At 35.2% G+C, this 24,031-nt stretch overlaps 1 protein-coding gene and 1 long non-coding RNA gene across 3 annotated transcripts in view; both read right to left on the minus strand.

The window, feature by feature from the left end:
- Positions 1–24,031, minus strand: part of TOP2B (DNA topoisomerase II beta) — a 63,627-nt gene that overhangs the window by 21,923 nt on the left and 17,673 nt on the right. For both annotated transcript variants that reach the window (XM_030494093.1, XM_030493222.1), the window contains exons 2-16: positions 22,895–23,068; positions 22,100–22,190; positions 20,023–20,086; positions 18,571–18,716; positions 17,718–17,815; positions 16,115–16,327; positions 15,860–16,033; positions 9,479–9,580; positions 9,260–9,397; positions 7,633–7,771; positions 4,068–4,225; positions 3,248–3,373; positions 2,199–2,309; positions 1,998–2,103; positions 1,694–1,803 (exon numbers count right to left, since the gene is read on the minus strand). In XM_030494093.1, coding sequence (XP_030349953.1) covers positions 1,694–1,803; positions 1,998–2,103; positions 2,199–2,309; positions 3,248–3,373; positions 4,068–4,225; positions 7,633–7,771; positions 9,260–9,397; positions 9,479–9,580; positions 15,860–16,033; positions 16,115–16,327; positions 17,718–17,815; positions 18,571–18,716; positions 20,023–20,086; positions 22,100–22,190; positions 22,895–23,068 — 1,950 coding nt within the window. The remainder of the gene's footprint in view (positions 1–1,693; positions 1,804–1,997; positions 2,104–2,198; positions 2,310–3,247; positions 3,374–4,067; positions 4,226–7,632; positions 7,772–9,259; positions 9,398–9,478; positions 9,581–15,859; positions 16,034–16,114; positions 16,328–17,717; positions 17,816–18,570; positions 18,717–20,022; positions 20,087–22,099; positions 22,191–22,894; positions 23,069–24,031) is intronic.
- On the minus strand, positions 14,310–15,853 carry LOC115613351. The gene is made up of 2 exons (XR_003993424.2): positions 14,647–15,853; positions 14,310–14,610 (listed from the first exon to the last, which is right to left on the minus strand). It is a non-coding gene; the product is annotated as an uncharacterized LOC115613351 (long non-coding RNA).

The raw sequence follows: 24,031 nt of genomic DNA on the forward strand, positions 1-24,031 counted from the left end.
TGGTATTACATAATAAATAAATCTTAGTAACGTACTCTCTGAGAAAGGAACTAAGTGATATCATCCTGTTTTGCATCAGAATGACTTCCTTTGTGAACAAAGCTCAACAATTAACATTATCAGACATCTGAAGATTAGGCTTTTGTAAAAACATGACTAAATTCTTACAATTTTCTTCTGGCTCCTTGCAGTGTACCTATCCTTTCTCTAGATCACTGAAGTGACACATGACCAAGAGGTGGATCAGCACAAATATTATTTTAATAGAACAAAAAATCTTAATAAAAATTATTCTTGACTAGAATAAAAAGGTTTTTTTTCTTCCTTCACTTAAAACTCCTATTCTAAGATTTCACTTGCTAGCAAAAGAATTCTTCAGAATGCTGAAGAATTTGTTATGTGAAATAATTTTGCCTTCCTAAATTACAGCTATCATGAGGCCTGGTAGAACCTACAACCTTACACCACCTATGCCGAGAGGTAAATTTAGAGCTGGGATTATAGCTATCAGCAAAGAAAATGTGGCTAGGAGTATACATGAAATTTCTGTAACAGCTTCAGTACTAGCCTGTAGTTGCTCCTAGCTTCATCCTAAATTGACAGACTATAATTTTGGACAACAATGAGGATCAGCCATAACAGGTTATATGGCCTCATTTATCAGCCTGTATATGGAGGTCTATTTGCAGAAATAGAGCTCAGAATTTTAATCAGGGAGTTCAGGGTCTCTCCACCAATTGGTTTAATGTATATGCAAACACGAAGACTCCTTTTCTATCTAGGTGAACACACTTCTCTGGATTAGGGAACCACATACATGGGTTATATTTAAGTGCATCTTGGACAGAAGCAAAATGAGTGGTATAAATAACTTCTGGCACATCAGGCTGGCTTTCTTCAACAGAACAGATACCTACGATACCTTTCTGTTAGTAAAAACATACCATTTTACTGGATCCACAGTATAAGAAAAGGTTGCTATATGAGGAAAAAGTTGTTTCATCTAAGATGAGTATTTTCCCATTTTTGTTTTTTCTCTCCTACCCCTTTTTCTCTCTAATATCACCTACAATTAAAATAGCAAAATTAAGTAGACAAAAGATGAAACATTTCTTGCAAAAACAGCTTTGGTCCAGACACTCCATCCTTTGTCCTCCCACAAGCTCTCTTTGAAACCCAAGTACTTTCCTGCATACATTATCTAAAAGATTCCACATTCAAATATGTAGAACACATGCATGAATACACATAATACATGATATATCTTCAATGAATGAATAATATTCACCTGATCTTATTTGCTCAGAAACAAACTACAGATCCCTAAGTAGATGCAAAACATCATTTGTTTGGGCTATTGCCTTACTCAGAATACTTTTTTGTATGTTCTATTTTTAAAAGCAAGTCTAAACGTAATGTTTCTTGACATCCACACCACACAAAATTGATCAAAGCTACTAAGCAGAAGGTAGAGCTGATTTTGTAGTGTGGATAAAGTTCTTATTCCAACATTTAAAATCTTTTCCAAAACCTTCATTCTCTCCCAAAGAATACTTTTTTCAGTTACTCAGGAAAAAAAACAACCCACACTCAAAAGAACCAAAACACCCTGTTAGGAATTCCTCATGTGCCACTTTCAGCAAACAATGGAAACTAAAACATATCATATAGGGGCACTTTTATAAATTCTTACCAGTGTAATGGCAGCATCATCTTCAGGACCAGCATATCGAAATAAGATCCGATGTCTTTCCATGTCAGCAAAATATTCTTTTGCTTCTTTAGCTGTGCTGGTACCCAAACCTGTACATTAAAATGAAATAGTTACTCCATATTCAAAATTCAAGTTTTATCATTTTATCCCTTTTACTTTATTGTGAATATTATTAAATAATTATAGAAGACACTATCATGAAAACTATAAATAAAACTTCATAGCACCCATTTATTATGTATATTTAGATCCATGAGGTTCCCTTATTTGTTCTTAAACAAACCTTTGTAGTATTTTATCTTCCATGCTTTATGATTCTCCATATGCTTTTTCCACTCATCAAATTCAGGAATACTATAGAATGAAAGTTCCTGCTTATTTTTGCTTGCCTTAAGAAAAAAAAAAAAAAGCAAACAAAAAAACCCAATAAATATTTCTGTTGCACTGTAAGTAATACATAAAATCTTATTAACAGAGCCCATACCTTTACAATAGGAGTGATGAATTCCTCAAGAAAACCATGTTTCAACAGTGATGGCCAATTGTGATGAATAAAATTGATCAACAAGCCTTTTATGTGAGATCCATCCTGATCCTGAATCAGAACATGAAAACGTGAGGTAATCTTATAAAATGTCAGATCCCACCAAAACCCCCTATTTACTGGCCTGGATACCTCAAAACAATGTCTGTTGACAAAAAAAAAAAAAAAAAACCAAACATACAGGGGAACAGTTAGTTTCAATTTGGATTCCAAGCTGGACCTGCGTATGGAACAGCCACCTGTGTGAATGGCACTGTCCTTGAGCTGATAATAAGCTCTTCCAAGCTAAGTGCACCATTGCATTTCAAAGGTGTCTTTCCTATGACATGTTTTCTCTGAGAGCTAGACAGCTCTCCCAGACACCATGGAGCTAACCCTTTGTGGAAGAAAGCCAAACCTGGCCCACAGTTCTCACTGGTGTTAAGATGCTTGATAGTTCAACCTGTCTGGGAAAAAATAACAAAGCTTCACAAATATCCAAAGCATAGGATTCCTAGACTGCTAAAATCTGAATAGGCACACTCTTACTGAGATTATCCAAAAATAATTGCCTGCATTCTTGCCTCTCCCTTACTTTCTAGCATTACTACATCATCTACTGTTCCCTTTTGTCCTTATTTTCAACATAATTTTTAGTCATCAAAAGCATTGTTTTTTATACATATTTTTATTATTACTTTGACATCTCTGCCACCATGCAGCAAAGTTCAGTTCATTTGGAGTAAATGAAACAACATACAGATTAATTATTCCCATAAAGAAACCTCATAAGTCAGGGATTTCCTCTGAATACATCCATATTGTCGTAACGCAAGAAACAGGTTATAATGCACAAAAATGTAACCTACCAAATTGCAGCAAAACACATTTTAAGAAGCTATATATCTAGTGTGAGGCATTCCTGCCCATGGCGGGAGGGTTGGAACTAGATGATCTTAAGGCTCTTTCCAACCCAAACCATTCTATGATTCTACAAATTTCAGACTAACCTGATCTGTCATGATCATAATTTTTCCATATCTCAAACTTTTCAGAGATTCTGGATCTTCATAGCTTTTCTTGTATTGTAGTCCAACTATTTTGATTATGTTGTTGATTTCTGCATTTTCCATGATCTGTGTAAAAAAGTTATCTTTGCAGTCAGCATAAAAAGCAGAAGTTCAGAAACATCCCAATCTTTCTCAGATGTGCTGTATAGCTAACTTTTTCAACACACCCCTACCTCAACCTCATAACCTTTTTATCCCCAGCCCCGCTGCAGCCTTCACATCTCTTCCGTACATGCAAATTCTAAAGACAACACCACTCTCCTCCTCTACAGCCAGAGCTCTTTGGGACAGAAAGGCAGTGAGAAAAGTGCATGTTACAAAAAGTCATCTCATAAAGCTGACTTCTCTTTCCAGTATTTCTATGGGCATCTGCAGCACAACTCATGCACAAATTCTGGATGGCAGCAGAACTAATGCAATGAGGTAATGCTGGCTGCTACTGCTTCACATTGCGAGCCAATGAAATCACATGGCAATGGAGAGAATACAAAATTCTAGGGATTCTAATATTCATGTAAAATATTAATATGGGTCATTGCAGAATTTCCTTGCACTTGTGAAGAAGTGAACTTTATCATCCCAGTACTGCACTACTACACTTAATATTTCCAGTCTTTAAAGTAGCTGGTACCTTATGAAATCCCAGCCACAAAATTTTCACTAAAAATAAAAATTAAAAGATGAAGATGTAACCCTAGAAAACAAAAATAAACAGGAGGCATCCATTTGCTAGCTGAAAGGAGATGACAAGACTACTTACCTGCTTGTGAGAAGCTTCTCGAACGTTGAGAATTTTACCCCTGAGTGGGAATACTCCGTATCTGTCTCTGCCAATAACACCTAAGCCAGAGACAGCTAAAGATTTGGCAGAGTCTCCTTCTGTTAATATTAACGTGCAGTCCAAGGAATGTTTGCCACCTGCAGTCCAGGAAGAAGTAGAGGCAAGCCAAAAAAAACCCAGAAAGCATAACTTTTAAACTGAAGTAATAGAAACACAATTGAATCAGTCATGAATATTGTTCCTACTCTATGTCAGGTAATTCAAATAGGCTGGACTTCTATTTTTAGGGATGGCCTTCCATACCACTAAACCTACAAAAGAAGAAGAATGAGTATCCTTGCCCTTAGTAATACACAATGGATTGCTGTGGACAAGGAACAAAATAGACAAAATGAGTGTAATGGTGGCACATCTTATGCAATGGTCCCCACACATCTGCACAGAAAAAAGATAAGATTCCATTGGTATATTTACCATTTCATTTTTCTAACTGCAAATTTCTTACACACATACATTATGCATGTCTGAGTTGTATAAACTGAGTTATTTCCCACTCTGCATTTCCCCTTTCCTCGCAGTGTATTTTCAGAAGTAATTTATTAAATTACATTTTTGTAGGTTTCCTTTTTTACTGTCCATTAGCTGAAGCCAGGCAACTGTAAGAAAACCTTGACTGAAAAGCTCAAAAGATCAGAACTTTTGCGCTTATTACACCTTCTCAGAAATTTCTTGAACAGAAGAAACAAATTTTTACTAATAGTGCAATTTTAATTCTATAAGACACACTGCATTTCAGTGCCTGCGTGTCCAGTGTGCTCAAAACTGGTATGACATATATGCTCTGTTTATTGCAACTGCAATAATTGAATTCATGTTCTAAATAATAAGCAGGTTCAAAAAAGGAGCCCATCCCTTTTTTAAGGGTGCAAATGCTCATTAAACAGTTTTGCTATTTTACCAAGCCCAAGTGTTAGGAAAGACTGCAAAAAAACTTGAGTCTCACCTGCTGATTAAAAGATAGTTTAGAGTATATTAGCATTTAAAATAGGTGCTTTGATTTTTCTTTACCTGGTAGGTAAAAACAACCCTGTACTTCCTATTACATAGAACTTACATTCAACAAAGGTCTTCTGAATCAGACGTATGGCTTAATATAATCTAAATTAGGCAGCTATTCACACCATATCAAAAAGTGTCAATAGCTACCATGCTATCAGCAAGGTGGAATCTAAATACCAAGAAAAATACTAGTCTGCAGTTTTGGAATATGAGAGCAATTTTTTTTTCCTGGATGAACTGCAGAAGACACATCTGAATATCATCCAGGTGCACTCTAATTGGTAATGATTGCATCCATCCAGAAGAATTTGATAGAAACACACTGTGCCAGGTATTATCCTGAACACAGTTCTAAAGAACTCAGAGATAAACTAAATGAACTAGCAGGCTCAAAGAAAGATTTTATGCTTCACCAGATTTAGTAATCTAGCTGCTCCCTTATAATCCTATATTCCTACTTTCAGTTCTTTATTTTTCCTTTCATTTCTACCTCTTCTACTCCAACAAGCCATAGAACTATGTACACTTCAGCAAGATCTCAAGAAAGCAAGAATGACCAGGTATAGGACTCCTTCTTGTCAGTGGGGGAGGAAATCTACAGCAACTACCTCACTGCACAGATTCATCTCTCTCCTATTCCTAAGTATTAACCAATATAGATTCAAAAAATCAGTGGTGCCTGGCACTTAATAAACCTGTGGATGCTGGACCTCAGGTACAAATTCACTCTTGAAGTAAAAATAAAATCTAAAAAGCACAGGAAGAATTAAAGCCAGAGGGGTCTGCAGCCAGGCACCGTTCTCCCAGCTGCACCGGAATAGTTCAAGTCCAGCAAGTACTGGGCACCTGCTTTAAGAAACCAAAGCCGAACCTTTTCCCTCATTTGATTTGGGGTGCTTATGAAAGTGTAATTCTGGGATCCTTACTAACATTTATTTATCCTGAAGCACAACATCAAATAAGACTACTGTATTTTGCTGCCAGATTACAGATAACCTCTGTGTAACATGTATGAATGTCCTGAAGCAATTTCCCTGAAAGGGTATCTTTACGCATCAGTTAAACCTTTTCTCCAGCTTATGGGGAGGTCTGAAATTCTTGTGAACATACTATTTATGACATGTAACTCTTCACGATATGCTTAGTCGTGAAGCATACACATCCATACATACGAATCCATAGCAAACATTCATAAAGCAGAGCTGAATTCTTTGGACCTAAAAGAAGCTATCATCACCTCACACATGTAAAGAGCATGTACAGTCCTTACTTCACCTAACCCTGAGAATGCCCAATCCTCTCTATTAAGATCCCAAAGACAGAAAGAAAGATTGATAGTTCTACAGTGTTCTGTCTGTGTATTCATTAAGGAATTTCCATGGCACCAGGACTTCCTTTTCCCCTTAGGTTAACATAAGGGGAAACATGGAGATTTCAGTCAAAGTCACCAACTAAGGCTCATTGAGTCAAGTTCTCAAGAGCAGAGCAACCAACGCCAACACACACTCAGCCACACTGAAGGAGTCACTCTTCTGTATCATATTCTGCCTTCCCTTTCTCAATGAAAGCAGCTTTTCATTGAGGACAGAGTTCCTGATTACAATATTAGCTTAGCTCTTGTGCAAAAAGAGCAAAAAATTCCTACTGATTTTCAAGCGCAAACAGATGGATCCATATGGTACCTTCAGTCTTTAAAAAGAAAGGACTAAAGAACTTTTTACTAAATGTATTACTTGTGATCCTTCAATTTAAAGCATCTCTGCCAGTATACATTTCAGAAAGTCAGGCCAAGTGTGACTATGACAACACACATTGTATTCGGAAACTGAATGCCTCTCTGCTCTCCAAATGTGCAGTGCCTTCGGTGTGAGAAATCTATTATGTTCCAGATCCTCAGTAAACCAATACTTGGGTAAGCCTCTTTGGGAGATGCAGAATTCCTGCTCCCCATGTAACAATAACCAGGCAGCAGAGAAACACCAGCTGATCCAGATTCCTACCTGTGCTAGGAAGCAAACCAGTAGAGAATGCCAGTTTGCCTTCTGTTCCCAGACAGGAACCTAATAGCAGTTAAAGTCTTATGAAAGAAGTCTCTTGAACTATTCCCTCAGGTCTGCACATTACATGATCTTTTTCCTATAGCTTGTGACCCTATAAAGATTCTGATCTTTTTACATTAGAAAGGTGAAGAAGACTAGTCACCTTCAAAACAGGATATTAGTAACACTATTTAGCTGGAAACCACAATTAGAAAGTACGCACTCTTCCAATATGGAACTACACTGGCCCTTTTGTTCACCTTCCTGGAGAAGATAGTGTTCCTAATATCAAACTCAAAATCATGCTTTAACTCTAGCTCTAGAAAGTTTAGAAAAATATAAAGATTTTTATTTAAAAACTTACATGAGGATGAAAAATAAAGTCAGGTTTACAATTATGATGTCTGTGAAAAATCATTAAAGATATCAAAAATAAGTGCTCTTACCAGCATCATTAGCATCATCCAGTTTCGGAATGCCCTTGATTTTACTGTGTTTCACCGATGAACATTTCTTGTTCAGCTGAGTTTGTGCCTTAAATTTGACCCAATTCAAAATACTCTCTATGATACCACAGTTAGAGGCCTATAAGTAATAGATCAGAATTGTGCATGAGAAAAATGAAACTTCACATAGCAGGTTCTTATATTTCAATGTTGTCACTGCTCTCAAACTGCTCCTCAAAGCCCTTTAAATTTTAGAGACTGCGACATTCAAAAGGTCAGGAACTAACACATGCCTTACTGTTTAGCATTTTATGCCCACAAAACGAAAACACAACATTCACAAAGCTTATTTTCCACCCCTTCTATAATTGGTGGAAAGAGGGAAAGAGGACTGAGACCTAACAAGAGGTTGTCTATGTTGCGTAGTTGATGTATCAAGACATTTTAGAAATTAAGCATTTGCTTCCTGAGCTTTGACAGCAAAAAGTTGCCTTATGGGATATTTATGACCATTTAAAGTTTCTTTGGAAAGGACTGAAAATGGTCGAAAGACAATCAAAAGCATTTAAGAATAAAGCTCTATAACAACCACCTGAGAAACTGATAGCATTTTAAGAAACACATCTGCACCAAAAATAGCATGTAGCATAATTCTAAACTAAAACTGCTTTAGGTTTGGTTTCACATCAAAAGAAAATACAGGTGGAGCAAAATATTGTGAGCTTTGGATTTCCATTATTCCCCATAATACAGCACTCATTCATTAGAGATTCTGCTGCACATTTAACACCTACTGATAGAAAAACCGTATACAACAAATTCTGAAGAATTAATACAAGATTGTGTTATATTATTTTTTTTCCTGTAAGTTCTATAAGAATGACACCTGTAACAGAATTAGAAGAATAAAATACTATATAATAAGTTGAGTTTTGATGCCAAGAGTATTAGCAGTGGCATCATTCTCCTTACTACTGGAGTTCCATTTGCGCTACTGGCTAGAAAAATTCTACTTTTCCTTTCTTGTATAAAAACGTAGTAGAGGAAAAACCTCTACCATGTATTTCTACTAATACATTAGAGTAGCAGTTCTTAGCCCATCTACAGTCAAAATTTCTAAATTCGTTGCCTGACAATAACAATCATTTTGAATACTACACCCACACTTTTGCATTTCCTTGATTACTGGAAGAAAAAATAAATATGACATGTTCCCTACTTTTCTTTTAACTTCAGTGAAAGAAGATAAGACTGGTCTCAAAGAATAAGGCAGAAATATTCTGAACTTCAGAAAAATATTCTAACACCAAAAAATGGTCAAGGCCTATGTTTAGGTTTTCAGAGTCAAATGCATTTCACTAATATAAATATCAGAATCTCCCAACAAATGAGCTGATCAGGTGAAGCTCACTTTTAAATCCAGGCCAACAGCCAAAGCACAGTCATTGCTTCCATTAATTAAGGTCAGAGAATGAATAGCAGTTTCTCCATCCCATTTTCCTAGTATGCTAATGTCAGTAGAGTGCCACAACGCACTAATTAATCTTCTGCTACATAAGGTACACACACTTGATCCAGTATGTCAATTCCTGCTTCACAGAAAAAAAAAGAAATATGCTTTACTTACTGCTTTAAAAAATTTCTCAGATAGCTGGCACTTGGACCCAAAACTTTTAGGCTGCAAAGTCATGTTTTCCTTTGTCTGGGAATCAAAGGATGGGTTTTCAATCAAGCAATTGACAAAAACCCATATATGATTCTTCACCTGTTGAAAACATAGAAACCAATTTACTCAGTAAAATTACCACATTCATCTTTTTAAATATCTTTATATAAAGTTACTTGCCTGAAATGGTTTCACTGAAACTCCAGCTTTATTCTTCTTTTTCACCACTTCTATCAGCTTGCCCACAACCTGATCCACCACGTAATCAACATGCCTACCACCCTTGGTGAGGGAAGAAGAGAAAAAAAAACAGGGTTGGGGAAAGAACATTTAATTTCCTAATAGCTTTTACCCATCTTAACAAAGAACCTGTAGTCATACGTAAATTTGGAAAGTCATGCAAATTCAGTTGCAGCAAACAAAGAAAAATTTGTTTTAAAGTTTCTCTTCCATATCATTCAATCTTCAGACAAGTGAGGATGACAGATGTTACATGGAACAGAATAAGCAGGAGACCCTTCAGTCACTGTACTGTGGTGGACTTAGCAGACTTCAAATGTAGCAGCTTACGGCTTGTAAAAGGATACAACATCTTAACGAGTATGGCTGTTCTGAAAATTACTCTGTAGCACTGGGATAGTACCTGCAACACCGCATGGCTGTCAAAAGCTATCTTCTTAACAAGTACATAAATAACCTTGGACTAAAAACATCACACATTGATTCATCAAATTAAACTCTTCCCATTTGGTCCATACAAAAATGTCCAAGAGCTCACCCTCAGATATATAGCATCCATGCCTATCGCTTTCCGAAAGTCATCTCACCTTTTCTTAGCTGTATTTACAGAACTCTCTGAAGAAATGCTATTACCATTCCTTGCTAGCCTGGGGTTTATGTGAGAGCAATATGTGCCTTAGATTTCACCCAAAACCAAACAGCCAACATCAAGATCCAGAAAACTCTGAAAGAACAGAGCAAGATAACCTTAAGGAGATTAACAGCTCTCCTTAAAACTCACGAGAGGCTAAACCTGCTCCAAATTCAGACCTGATGTAGCAACAAGAGCTACATATAGAGCATGCAGTTAACCTCAAGCTGGCAAACCAACCCCTTAGGATACAAGGCAATAACTTGCAGCTACATAACGATGTTGCCGCTTTTCTTGTTGCAAACAAAAGCAGTCAGCTGGACTCCCTTAAAGTGAATGCCCAAATGCAGCAGTAAAAAAAGGTTTATAAGCAATTTCTTGCATCAACACAGTGCAAAATAAATTTCTTAAAAAGAGGGAAAGAGTATATAGGATTTTCTTCCTCCATTGCACTGTAATAGCTGAAAGTGAAACATTCACAGTGCCTGTCACATTTCTTCTCTCTACCCTAGAAAAAAAGGATAACAAGTGGTTATCCTTGCTTTAGGCCTTTCCAACTAGGTATTTCAAGTGAAGCCATTATTGCAAGAAAACTTTTGGTGGAGGCAATGTATTCAGCTTCCAACTACAATCCCTAGCACAGTGGCCCCGAGGAAGAAATACTTATTTATGTACTTAAACTTTGGAAGTAATAAGTCAAAAAAGTTACCTGTTCGAAGCCATATTTAACTCACGCTTTGTAGGGTGGTGAAAATACAGATTATTTTCAATGTTTAAATAGTGGTTTTACTACTGATGAAATTCAGTCTAAATAGGGAAGCACTAAGCATTTGAACACTCTCAGAAGGTGCCCCAAAGCTATCATCATCTCTAGCTGCAATTCTCTTTGGACTTAAACTTTAAACCAAAGAAAAAAAAAACCACAATAAACCTGCTAGAAGACAAGTAATTTTGAGATTAAATTGCTTACAAAATAAAAGCATTTCACACAAGCTTTCTGTAAAAGGAAAAAAAAAAGTCTACTATAGATCTACTCCATCCTAACAATGACTACTGATTAACACGCGTAAAAGAAACCTAACAATTATCGGGTATAGTCTACAATGCAGAAGTAATCTGAATCAGAACCAATAGTAAAGACTAAAACAGCACAAACTTATATCACAGATGAAACATTCCAGGTTAAGAAGAACAACTAGTATTTGAAGGTAGGTATCCCGTAGTCTTTACTTGGACCAATGACTACTGAAATTGCCTAAACCAATGGTGATAAGTATGCTCAAATATTTACAAGTCCGAGATGACAAAACTTCCCTTACAGGTAAAATAACGGGCTTTCTTTGGAAAGATGTCAAAAATATGAATGGTGCTAAAGCCCTGAATATCTGAAAGCTGTTTACATTTTTGATTATTCAAATGCCTTCATTTTTATAGACAAAAAGGTATAACTAACAATAAAACGTTTCATTCTAGTGGCTGTTACAGAAAGTTTGACTAAAATCTTTCTAATGACTAAGATCATTCTTGTAACAAAGAATGGCGTGATGCAGGCATATCCTATACAATTAAAACATACCTAATTCAACACTCATTTTACACAGAGGATCATCTTTGCTTATTATCAATTAGTGCCTTACAAAAAGATGGGCTAAATAATGGCTCCCGGTCAGACTAATTTTCATTAGGACAGGCAAAATAAAGAAAACACATCAATGGAGACATTCAACATGAGATAACAAACAAAAAAAATCCCTCCTTTAAAGCTATTTTAAAAACAGAACTTTGGAGAAAAAAAAGTTTTTGATGGGTATAAGGAAGTATAGGATAAGAAATAAGAAATGGAAAACAACAAAACCAAGAAAAAACAGCAGCCAAAAGACAGAGGAAAAGAAAGAACAAACAACTAACATGTAAAACCCAAAAGCTAGGATTCTGCATTTTAAGGGAGAGTATGCATCTGAGTAGATTGAAGATGTAAAGTGCTTGAATTGACAGGAGGTAGAAGCTGCGTTCTCAGCTTCATCTAGAAAGCAGAGATTTAAAAAAATATATAAAAAACAAAGAGGAGGTAAAAAAATGGCTTAAGATGGTAAATATTATTAGTCATAACCAAAGTACTTGCACTTCAAAGAAACCATCTGTGGTTTCTGTTAGTGTCTAGAGCTATGCTAGAGACTAACCTGCTAAACAGCAATACAAACCATCGGTGTGTTTTAGAAGCACCACACGTACAAGTATTTTTGCATGGATTTCTTTAAAAAACGAACACACACACACACAAACACCAAAATTAACACACAACTGGTTTTATTCATATGTCATATGGGTGACAGAGTTTCAACATAGGGAGAGTTCAAGTTAAAGCTGATACGTTGACATCCTGCATCCTGCTATTTTAAAGAAAAATAAATCCATTTCCAAATAGCAAAGACAAGACTACAGGAAAATATGAAATGACATGTTTCAAAAACATTCCACATTTGAATGGCAATTTTAAAATGCATTACTTTACTCATCACATTACTGAACACTTATGGAAACATCTCAGTATATTTTTGTATTTACAACTTTAGAGCGCTTTTTTTCTCAATATTTTCAAAATATTCAAATATTTTGCTAAAACTAACATCTGACATAGGAAAAAATAGCCACTTACCAGTAATTCTTCTTCTTAGAAGATATTAGTTATTACAACAGTTCCCCATTCCTGTGTCCATTCTTAGTGTGTAGCAATGAGTGAGGGATGTTCAGAGCTCAAAGTTGGTAACCTTTCAACCATCTCACCAGTAGGTGGCACATTTACCCACTACAGAAGCATAACAGCCTATAACTGCCCCAACTGTCAGTACATTCTAATACGAGACGGAAAAAGAAAGGCACCCTCTAAATCTAGAGGGCTGTTACTGATTATTATGACTACTGTATTATGAGAAAGAGCACTAAAACTGCATAACCTTCTTTTCCCAGAAGGTAACCATTATGATTGAATCCTAGTCTTGTAAACTTCAGGATGCAAAGATATCTAATAAAATGGTAACAACTAAAATCTTTAAAATGAAGCTTAGACTGGCTCCTATTTCCATTCTATTCATATCATCACTGATAGCCAACAGCCTTAATTGTGAGGTAAGCCACATTTAAATTCTATGGATGGATAAATGGTTCATATGACAGACATTCAGAAGCCAATTTCAAGTTTTCATTTAATTAACTATACAAATAAAATCCTATTTTCTTTGCATTTGTTTTCTATTATATTTATTTTATCAGCATAAATCTGAAAATGTCAAGCTCTAGAATGGTCCTAAATTTCTTGCTGAACTCCAGCAGATTTTAAGACGTTGGAATGTTCCCTCCACCCAAGTCTACTATCTGACACTGCATCTGTATTAGCTAAGCATTTCTGCTAAAATGATTGATAGTATTACAGATAGCAGTGCCACCATGTTAAAAATATAATCAGATTATGTTAATAACTGAAGTTCCTACTGCAATTTCTACTACAGCTACTATTTGAAAATCAGAACTTGAGAAGATCATAGTTAATCAGTTTATATACAACTCTCACTAAAGGTTTCCTGCACAACCGTAATAGCTACAAATACTCATTCAAATGCTGCCTCAGAGCCTGAAGTCAAATTCTGTGGTGGTCTACTGTAGCAAAACTGTGAATAAATGAGGACCTGACCAAGGTAACAAATTTATAGGAACAAAAGAAGGAAGCTGTGCCTCAACATACTGCCTGACCTTCTACACACCCCTCAAAAAAATCCCCCATCAACCTAAAAAAACTTGTTTGGAATTTTAGGCAAGTTTAAAAAAAGGTGGAAGGGAAGTTACGACTGGGTGAAATTTATCCAGAAACAGAAATGAAAAGCTTTCAGCAAACAGTGATAAATAACCAAAAGACAGCTGAAATGAGCTCCTCACCTGTTAGCAGATAAGGGGACAGGCAGTTGACGCAGTTAGTTACTAGCCATTATGTCTCATCAGTGGGTAGTTGCACATCAATTGCTGGTGAGGTGGTTCACCGGCCCGAACATTCCACATCCAGTCACACACATAAGGCATGGATTGGGAGAGTGGGAAAAACTAGAAATTACAACACTTACCTTTGAAGAATACACAGTACTTTTTCTATGAATTTTCTTAAAGAATATATAACAATGTATGTGTAACTGCATGATGGGTGAAACTGATCCAAAAGAGTCAAACTCAAAACCTTTTGAGTAAGTGTATGCAACATATTTAACTTAGGAGTCCATAAGTATTCATTTTTTTCAAATACATTTTCTTAACCTGATATCAAACATCATTAAGTTTCTCTACCCTGCCAGCTTCTTCACAAAGGTACTGTATCCATCTTAAGGTCATGCTATTTTTCTTCTTTATGTTGCATAAAGAGGCCTGAATTAAAACTAAGTTTTAACCTTTCAACTACCTATATATCAAAAGCATAACAAGCATATCAACAAACTAGATATGTTTGTTAGCCCTAGTTTTGATAAGCATTTAATTAAAATGCATACTTAGAAAGTAAATATTCTATTATGAAATAAACTATGCCCCTTACCACTGAACACTGGAAAATTACACTGGAAGAAGTTATGTAGTAAAAATTATATACCACCAAAAGACTGGCTACGCATCATTCACCACTGACATTAACACTGATATTTCTGGGCACCTGCTTAGAGTAAGGACACCACTTAGTGTAACTGCTGGTGTTTAAGAACCACTTGTGTTACCATTAGAATTTTGTTCTGTTTCACTCTTTTAGAAAAGATCTGAGCAGGGAGGGGTTTTCAGCATCTGATTGCAAATTCTTCTCTTTCTCATCTTTAGGGAAGCTCATGGTTAAGAGTATTGCTTAACTAGAATTGCTTGACTGTTGCTAGATCACTCATGCAGTGCAATTTATGAAAAGCAGAAATAACAAAGACTTCCTTTCACCAGGATCCCAGACCCCTAAAAGTGGGCCACACCAAACAGGCATAAATGACAGTTACACTAGTTGATTTCATGTAATTGCCTGACCATGCCATCAATTTGAGAAGCACGAAGATTTAACTTTAGAATGCTGAGCATATTGCTGCTTTATCATAACTGAAGATGTGCTATGATATCATTTCACTACTACTATAGTTGCTATTAAGTACAGGGAACACCTAGATACCCTTATATAGAAAAACAAATAAAAGACAATGAAACTCAACATTTCAGGCCAGTTTTATACATCATAAAGCAATAACTGGGTAGTCATTTTTCAAGAACACCAAAAGCCATTTTTGCTCCCCCTCACTTGCTAATACTAGCTTTAAAGGGGTTTGTACATTTTTTTTTTTTTACCTTAATTTCTGAATTATTTTACTACAAGGTGTTAAAAACTTAGGAGTAAAATAGTTTCGTTCATTCTACATTTAATCAATACCATGTATGCTCACATAAGACATCAATATTACTGGTAATGATTACTAGTGTTTTAGAAACTAGTGCATATTCAGAAATACTGCTATGAATGTATTTTGACTGCATCCAATTGCTCTGCCAGATCCTCTCATGCAAAGGATTATGTCATGTATTTATTTTTAGTAACCCAGATTTATTTGTTCATCAAATGCCTGACTAGGCATAACCTTAGCACACGTTTTTATCATTTACATTTTTTATCATTCAATATAACTACTCACCTTTGTGGTAGCTATGCTATTTACAAAGCTGATTTGCTGAAAGCCTTTTTCACTTAGAGTGAGGCACACATCCCATCGTTCATTCACAACTTCATGAATAACTTTGAGCGCAACTCCAGTTTCATCAAGCTTGTCTTTTACGTAAAGATCTACGTAACTGCGAAACCCATTTACCTATCAGTAACACAGACAACAATTACTATTCTTCACATCAAATACTCAGTACACTTTAAATACTTTAATTGAGGCTCTTACAGGTAATTTCTTCCCGTTCAACATGACCTTGACTCCTTTGCATGACCCAGCCAAATCATATGCTCTTCGTGTCATGAGGGCCACGATATCTTTATCAAGTTTTTCCATTTTAAATTTGGATAAATCTGGCTGGAATGTAATGCATGTGTAGTCATCGCCATCAAAATGCTTAATCTTGGGTTCAGAAGTCTTCATCATATTGTTCATCCAAGTCTTCGGAAACAAAACATTTTGAATATTAGTTTACAATACATGTTATCCTCCTCCTCTGCTTCATTTTCCAATTATGCTAGGATTGCAACAGCTATACAATGGAAAGTTCACAGACTTCTTTTAAAGGTTTCCTCTGGTTAAACACTATGAATAAAATTAATTGCTTTACTAAGATTTGCACATCAGTGACAACACATTTCTGATTTCTGTAAATATGCTGGTATCGTTACATTGATGGACATGATTCTAATGCAAATAGAGCTCACTGACTAAATTAGATACAGTCCTTATTGCCCATCAGTTTAATGCTTTCAATCTACTACACAGGTCTATAGAGAGGCTTATTAGTCCCTGTGCAGATTCAGGAGTCTGAGATAGAATCTTTGTGGCTATGCAATATACCAAAGTATGCTTCTTGACAAACCAACTTGGCTCAAACTGGACTCAGGAGCCTTGGTGGTGTTCCCTGTTTAAGAACATGGTAACAGTTCTAAGACCAAGCAGAACACCCACTCACAGCACATACCAAAGTTCAGTTGTATTAAATTTTCAACATTTTTGAAAATACTGGAAAATGTAGCACTTCAAGTCATACAGTCATTCTGAAAAAGTACCCTCAAACCAACATTTATTTGCTTTTTGGCAGTTAGCAGAAAATAATACGTTTTTAGAGACAGGTAAAACCATTGAAATGTATTGTTTATAAAGTGACATGACAGCATAACCAGAAATGAATTACTGTCCAGAAAAAAGAGAAGGAAGCTACCACCTGGGAAAGGCTCCAAAGTCAAGGAACTTTGGTATCTAATACTCTACCAAAGTTCTTCAAACCTTTAGGAAGGTGCTTATCTCAAAGCTATATACAGTAGGTCAGATTACATTCAATCCTTGGTCTGTAATCTAATAACTCTAACAATGAGCAAGGGGTTCAAATGGGGAGGGAGCAGAGTTTGCACTTCAGTCCAGCTAGGCTAATGAAACTCATGACAAACACTGGAAAATCTTTTTCTTAGCACTATACAAAATTATCTAGATACTCATTTCCATGTTTGCATAGATAAGTAGAATTTGAGACAAATTATATAACAGTTATTACTAAATGCTTAAATTATATTCCTTTTCACATGCACATGAATATACTTTTGTTTTAACAGAATAAATTTGTCACTTAGTCACCTAACACTCCCAAGAAAAATATTACTTAACAAAAAAAATCCTAATACACAGAAGTATTGATTTTACTGACTGTACTAACCAAGCCTGCAAACTTCACACATCCATTTGAATGTTAAATGATTCATTTCATAAAATATTAATGAAATACAGAATATGTTAAAATTTAAATTTATAATTACAGCAAAGGAAAAAAAAGTTGTGATCATTTCTATACCTGCTTAAAGCTGTGTTTGTATTCCTTGCAAGCAGTTTCAACTGTAAACTTTGTACTAAATATATTACAAAGTTTTGCACCATAGCCATTGCGCCCACCTGAAAAAGCAACACAGAAAGTTTTTTACAGCAGAACCATATTTTGTGATATACAGAGAGTATGCCAATAAAGTAAAATGTTCTTGGGTCACATGTCAATACAGCTATCAAAGGATGCCAGAAATGGAGTTTCATACTATCTCCTATCTGGTGCAACTGCTTCTGCCTCAAAAGGAGCAGTTTGCTCCTCCCTCCAAGGCCAGGATGTTCCCATTGCTTCCCTTATGTTGATCTACCAGTTGCTTGCTGAAAGGCAAGTGACTTCAACACCCTGATCCAGCTATAAAATAGGTCATGATCAGATCCAGATCAAGCTGCAACCACACATCATAATATATGAGGTAGGATAGAACAGAGCTAACTTTCACATCCATGATCTAACTTATGGCTACTTTACAATTAGTAAATAATTAGTAAATAATAAATTGTATCTTAATTTTACATTAAATTTATTTTTTCCCTTCAAGAATCTAAGTGTTTAAATGCTTGCATATGTTTTAATTATAATATGAAAATATATTGTTACTGACTAGTGAGTACTGACATTAAAGATGTAAAGTTCTCTGTAAACACTGGTATTAAAAACATTTTTCTTCAAGTCATTTTACTCTAACAAAGAGCTATAGTAATGGTGACTAAGTAATCATCTCTTCTGAAATGGAATAGGAAGACAAAAACTAAGAAGAGAAAGCATACTGAAAAGCAAACAGCTGAAAGCTTAATTGACTAAAGCAAAGCATGTTAAATCATCTTACCTGTAACTTTTTTCTCATCATCATCGTAGTTGCTGGATGTTAGCAGCTGCCCAAAGATTAAAGCAGGTACATATACTTTTTCTACTTTGTGTTCCACAACTGGTATGCCCTTTCCATTATTCCATATGCTGATAATGTTTGATTCCCTATAAAATAGTGAAGGCATTAAGCCAATTAATGAAATCTTGAAAACAGAATCCTGTATACATTTTACTTGTTTAAATAATTACATATAATACAATAAAAGACTATATTCTTATGACATTTATTCACAGCTCTACCAATTTTAATTTAAAACAAACAAACAAAAAACCCACACCACATTTATTTGTGCTTATTCGATGTCTTAGAAGCAGCAGCATAATTACTCATAACACGACAGTATTTCAAACGGCAGTAATAACCCCCCCAAACCTGTTTGAAGAGCTTTCACTATCAACATGATCTGCGACAGAATCCTGAAATTTAGTGACAGGATTATACTTCAGTTAGGGATGTGGCTTTTCACGTTTCACGAAGTCCACCCAGACACAGCCAAGTTATCATCTGTTTTAAACTGTTAATTCCCAGTTACGACAAACATTGTAATTTATTTTATGCATTGGTGCCAAAATCCATCAGCATCTGGCATTGTTAATACTTGTAGATCTCACATAGAATTTTCATTGTGGAGTATTGGGGAGTTAAACATCAGGACAGGTTAGGCAGATTTACACTACCATTTCCCTCCCACTCCATGATAAAAGCAATTTTGTCCGCAGAAACTGATAATGCACTGAAAAATTGAAGAAAAATTACTTCTACGCATATTTATCCTAAAGATTAGGTGCGAAAGTTAAGCGTTTAAAACATCTATTGTTCAGCTACATGTCACTGAAAAGGTTCTACTAAAGGAAGCCAATCAACATCTATTTAGCTACACAACTTCTCATTAAGAAATATTTTAAGTATTCCATTTTGAAAACCAGTGGTAATGACATATATGCAATCAGCAGTTTCAGTGTGATATAGCTAATTCAAACATAACCTCATCCTAATGCTAAAGGAGTTGACATGGAAGTTCAAGAGATGCAAAATTATGTTACAAAACCCCAAAGTTGATATTCATGATTCTTGAGTAACCTGGCTGGTTATAATTATGTACTGTCAAGCTTTCATCTCATCATGAATTTTATGATCTTCTAGTTTTAAGTTTCATTCACTCAAACATTAATGAGTGGTTTAGGAAAGTAAATTAAAGTAAATTACTACAAATTCAGATTGGTAGTACTTACTGTTAACCACTTTTCATTTACCTTTTCATCTTAGAATAGGAAGCTAATGGAAATAATTCCAAAAATATTATTTTGTTAAAAAAAACAAACAAGCAATTTCATTTAGTAAAATCATTTGTACACATACTACAATAATAGCACTGGCAGGGAAAGTAAATGAAAATATGCTTTTACTTACGGATCAATGGATATTTTAATACAAGTCATATTCTTGTCCCTCTGCTTATTGTCTGCAGCATTTACTATGAAAAAAAGTAGCACAAATTAACACTTTGTAGGAGCAATAATTAATTACTTGACCTGTAAAACTGATTGCATACATATTCCATCACAAGTTATAATGGTCCAGGTATTTCTTAAGCTGCTATCTCTTTGTATATTCTGTATCTTACTACTGAAGTCTACAAATACGACCCAATGTCTGGAAGAAGATACTTTGCAACCTTCTTGTAATTACTGACTTTATTTCTAGCAGTTAGACTGCCTTACAAATAAACATAGAAATGTATTTTTTGAGCCTGTTCTCATAGCTGTTCTTAAGATAATGAGCACTTAATTCTTCTCTCTTATACTTATTTGGATATTCATTACACATATTACACTATGTATGTTAAAAATCCTCGAAAATTATATGCATCACCAGATCAGTTTATATATCCTTTTGTCACTGAAACACAATCCTGAAGAAGTCACATCCATTAAATTGGCTGAAGCAAAATTTATCTCTGAAGAGCCTGTGAGACTTACAACTAACACTTGTAAGTTAGTTCCTAAACAGCTTACACAGTTTAGGATCAAAAAAAAGGATAACTGGAAATTAATATTTGGTCAGAATTAATTTCAGCTGCACTTCAATGAATATTAACTACAAACAACAGAAATCAGAAATGCAGTTATGGCCATTAACCATGAAAACACATAACAATCATTATCAGCATTTGCCTCAACACCCATGAAACAAATCAAAATAAAACCCAAAACCACCAAAGGATGGTATTTTACTAGATTATAAGGATCTCGACATAAAATCAGATATTTCAAGGTGCTTTTGCTAAAAACATTAAGTGCAGTTTCATTCAAAAGCACGCACAGCTACAATCTCCAATTTTCATCATGTTATTACACTGGTCCCTAACTCTCAAACCACACTCTACGGAGCACTTATCAGTGCTACATAAAGAAGCAATAAACCATCCAGTATCAAGATACGATAATGATCTTCCTTTTGAATGGGACAAGATGGAAGTGGACTCTCTCCTATGAAAAGCCTGTAAATGTCATCCATGAGGCAGCACTCGAAAAAGAAATTATGAAATATTTTCATTCCCATATTTTTCAAAGTAAAAAATAATAATAATAATAAAAAAAATCATTCTTCTCCACCTGGCAAAGATATAGCCTTTATTGTCTTTAAGACAGCAGTGCTCTAAAGCATAGTTTTGGGGGTATGGAGAAGTTTTGAACCCAGTGAAGGTCATGACAAAATTTCCACTGACCTCAGTAGTGTTATTTAGTTTACAATGTAATCCCACCAATCCATAAAATATAACTTCATAAAAACTGATTAGCCCAAGATTTCATTGGTCAATCAAGCCAAAATATCAATTCAGCAGACAGTACACTATTCAGATGTTGCACATCTCTACTCTGCTGGTGTGTGCCTGTCACCAAGACAATATCATGAACTAGTAAAACACAGTGACTCTTGGACTTAGGATAGAATTTTCTAAAAATCATTTGTTTGTGCCTCAGTCACCATGCCTTAAATAACAGGATGATACTTATTCATTTTAAACTGTCAGAAGTCTAGAAATCCATCTAAGAACCACTACCACTGCCACTATCATTTTGTACAGGAGAATGTAGTTTTAATGATTCATGAAATGATCAAAGTTAACAGACGACTTTTAATTGCCTCCTTTCAGAGAATAATCTTCTTTCAAATGTTACTTTAAACTGCGATCCTAATAAACTTTATACATTAAAATTCTTTTAACAACACTGATCATAAAGAATGACATAGTTTGGACATTAAGTAACAAATACTTACACTTTCTTACAAGTTCAACTGAAAACTCTATCCTCTTTAAACTACTCTATAATGCTGGAAAGCACTAAAATTTTCATGCACTGCAGTTTTGTGGGACTCTTAAGTATGTGATTTAAACTTAGATATGAATTAATGTGCTCTGAGAGCTCTGAGAAAAGTATGTACTCTATAAAGCTAAAGCAATATTATTGTTAAAAATACTTACCAAGGATTTCATCAAAGATCTTGTACAAGCCTGGAACAAAGGTAACTTCTCTGCAATTCATTCCTACATCTTCATCATAAACCCACATTAACTACATGTAAAAATAAATAAAATAAAAATATTTACTGTCTTGGTAAACCAGTCTATGATTCTCTAAGATCTATTTACCTCAGGAACTTTACTCTTCCCATCTGACTGCTGCTGTCATATGAGACAAAAGCAGAAGCAGAAGTTTGGCAAAAATTACAACTGTACCCTCAAAAACTTGCATAATGAAAATCCATTCTTTTCTGATTGGTGGGGAACTCCAACCATGTATAGACAGGGAAGTTCAAAGCAATTTGCAACTTCACGAAAACAGCTGAAAAAAGGTGCCAAGAGGAGGCTTAAATTCTCTGTTCTCTACTTAAACAAACAGACCAAAGCATTTTTGGACCTCGAGCAAATGCTGCTTATAAATACAGGTGTATATAAGTGTGTGTGTGCGCGCGCATATAGGCATGTTTGTAAACACACACATATACACATATAACTGCGTGTTTACACACATAGGCGTGTGTTTATGTTTTCACTGAACTTCAACGTTTTTCTGAGCATGCTTTTTCAGGTGAACCAAGCAATGCTTTAAAAAGTCTTCTCTTGCCCCCTTCCTACATATGCATACATACATGACCACAGTTTCTAGCATAATTCAAAATACTCAAAAAAGTAGAGATGTGTGTATTTGTTAACCAGAATAGTCAATTCCTCATCAAAAAAACAATAACTCTTAAGACTAAACTTCGTGATGCTTACCTGAGTTAATGGTTCAACTGACCCAATGTAGGTGTCTGGACGGAGGAGGATGTGCTCAAGCTGAGTCTTTTTCTGATAAACTCTCTCAACAGACATTTTCTTTGAAGAATCATTTTTATTAATGTTTTCTGAGTCTTCCTTTTTTGAAGCATTGATCTGATTATCAAATAATGTCTAAAAAAAAAGAGACACCACAACCTCCTTCACTCAATGTCACAAGATACAGAAACAAAAGCTGACATATTTAAATTACAATCAAAACTTGACACGTAATTCAAATGCATTTAATCTTACTACATGTCAGTGTATTAAGATCAAGACATCCTATCAACAGGAAAAAAAAAAAAAAATCAATAGATTATATGATAGTTTCTACCAAGCATGTTAAACCAAAATAAGTAAAAAACAATATATTACAAAAGACACCCACTTCCTCAGGTTAAATATTTATAACATCCATTTTATGCTTTAGCATTTGAATCCAAACCACTGAATACTGTTCTGAACAATAACAGTAAAACTACTCTCCTGTGGTTTAGTTGGACAATGCATTCAGCATCCAGAATAAGGGTGGGGAAAGAACCCAGGGCACCCAACAATCCTGCACCAGGATTACACACAGCAGAGTTGGACCACCACCACTAACTCTCATGACTTCTTCTCTGAAGCACATCATATCTCCCACCATACAAGGAAGTTGCAAAATCACATGCATCTGTGATTAAAATGTTTTGGTATCTGAGTTAATTTAGCCTGCACATTATCATTTGCTCTTATAACTGCAACAACGATTAACACCATCCTAAAAAGATTAGCTATGGATCAGCTAAGCAAAGCAGAGAAGAAACAAGAATTTCAAAAAAGATACATTAAACTGATATAAGGAAGAGGAGGAATGAAAAATGATACTAAAGAAGCATTGCCAATAGTTGCAACGTAAATTTTGTTTCATTGAAGTAGTTCTGTGAATTATGTCCAGGTTTCAAATGAATTTCACTGTACATATATAAATATTTCATATCTTTCTGACCTTACTTTATGATCATCTTTGACATTATACCTCATAGGAGTCATCCTTAGCTCACTTACTGGTTCCACAGCACTGTCAGCGCTGTTTTACCATATTCATTTGTTCAA

This window comes from Strigops habroptila, chromosome 1, assembly GCF_004027225.2.
Source record: "Strigops habroptila isolate Jane chromosome 1, bStrHab1.2.pri, whole genome shotgun sequence".
In the NCBI taxonomy this organism is placed as follows: domain Eukaryota; kingdom Metazoa; phylum Chordata; class Aves; order Psittaciformes; family Psittacidae; genus Strigops; species Strigops habroptila.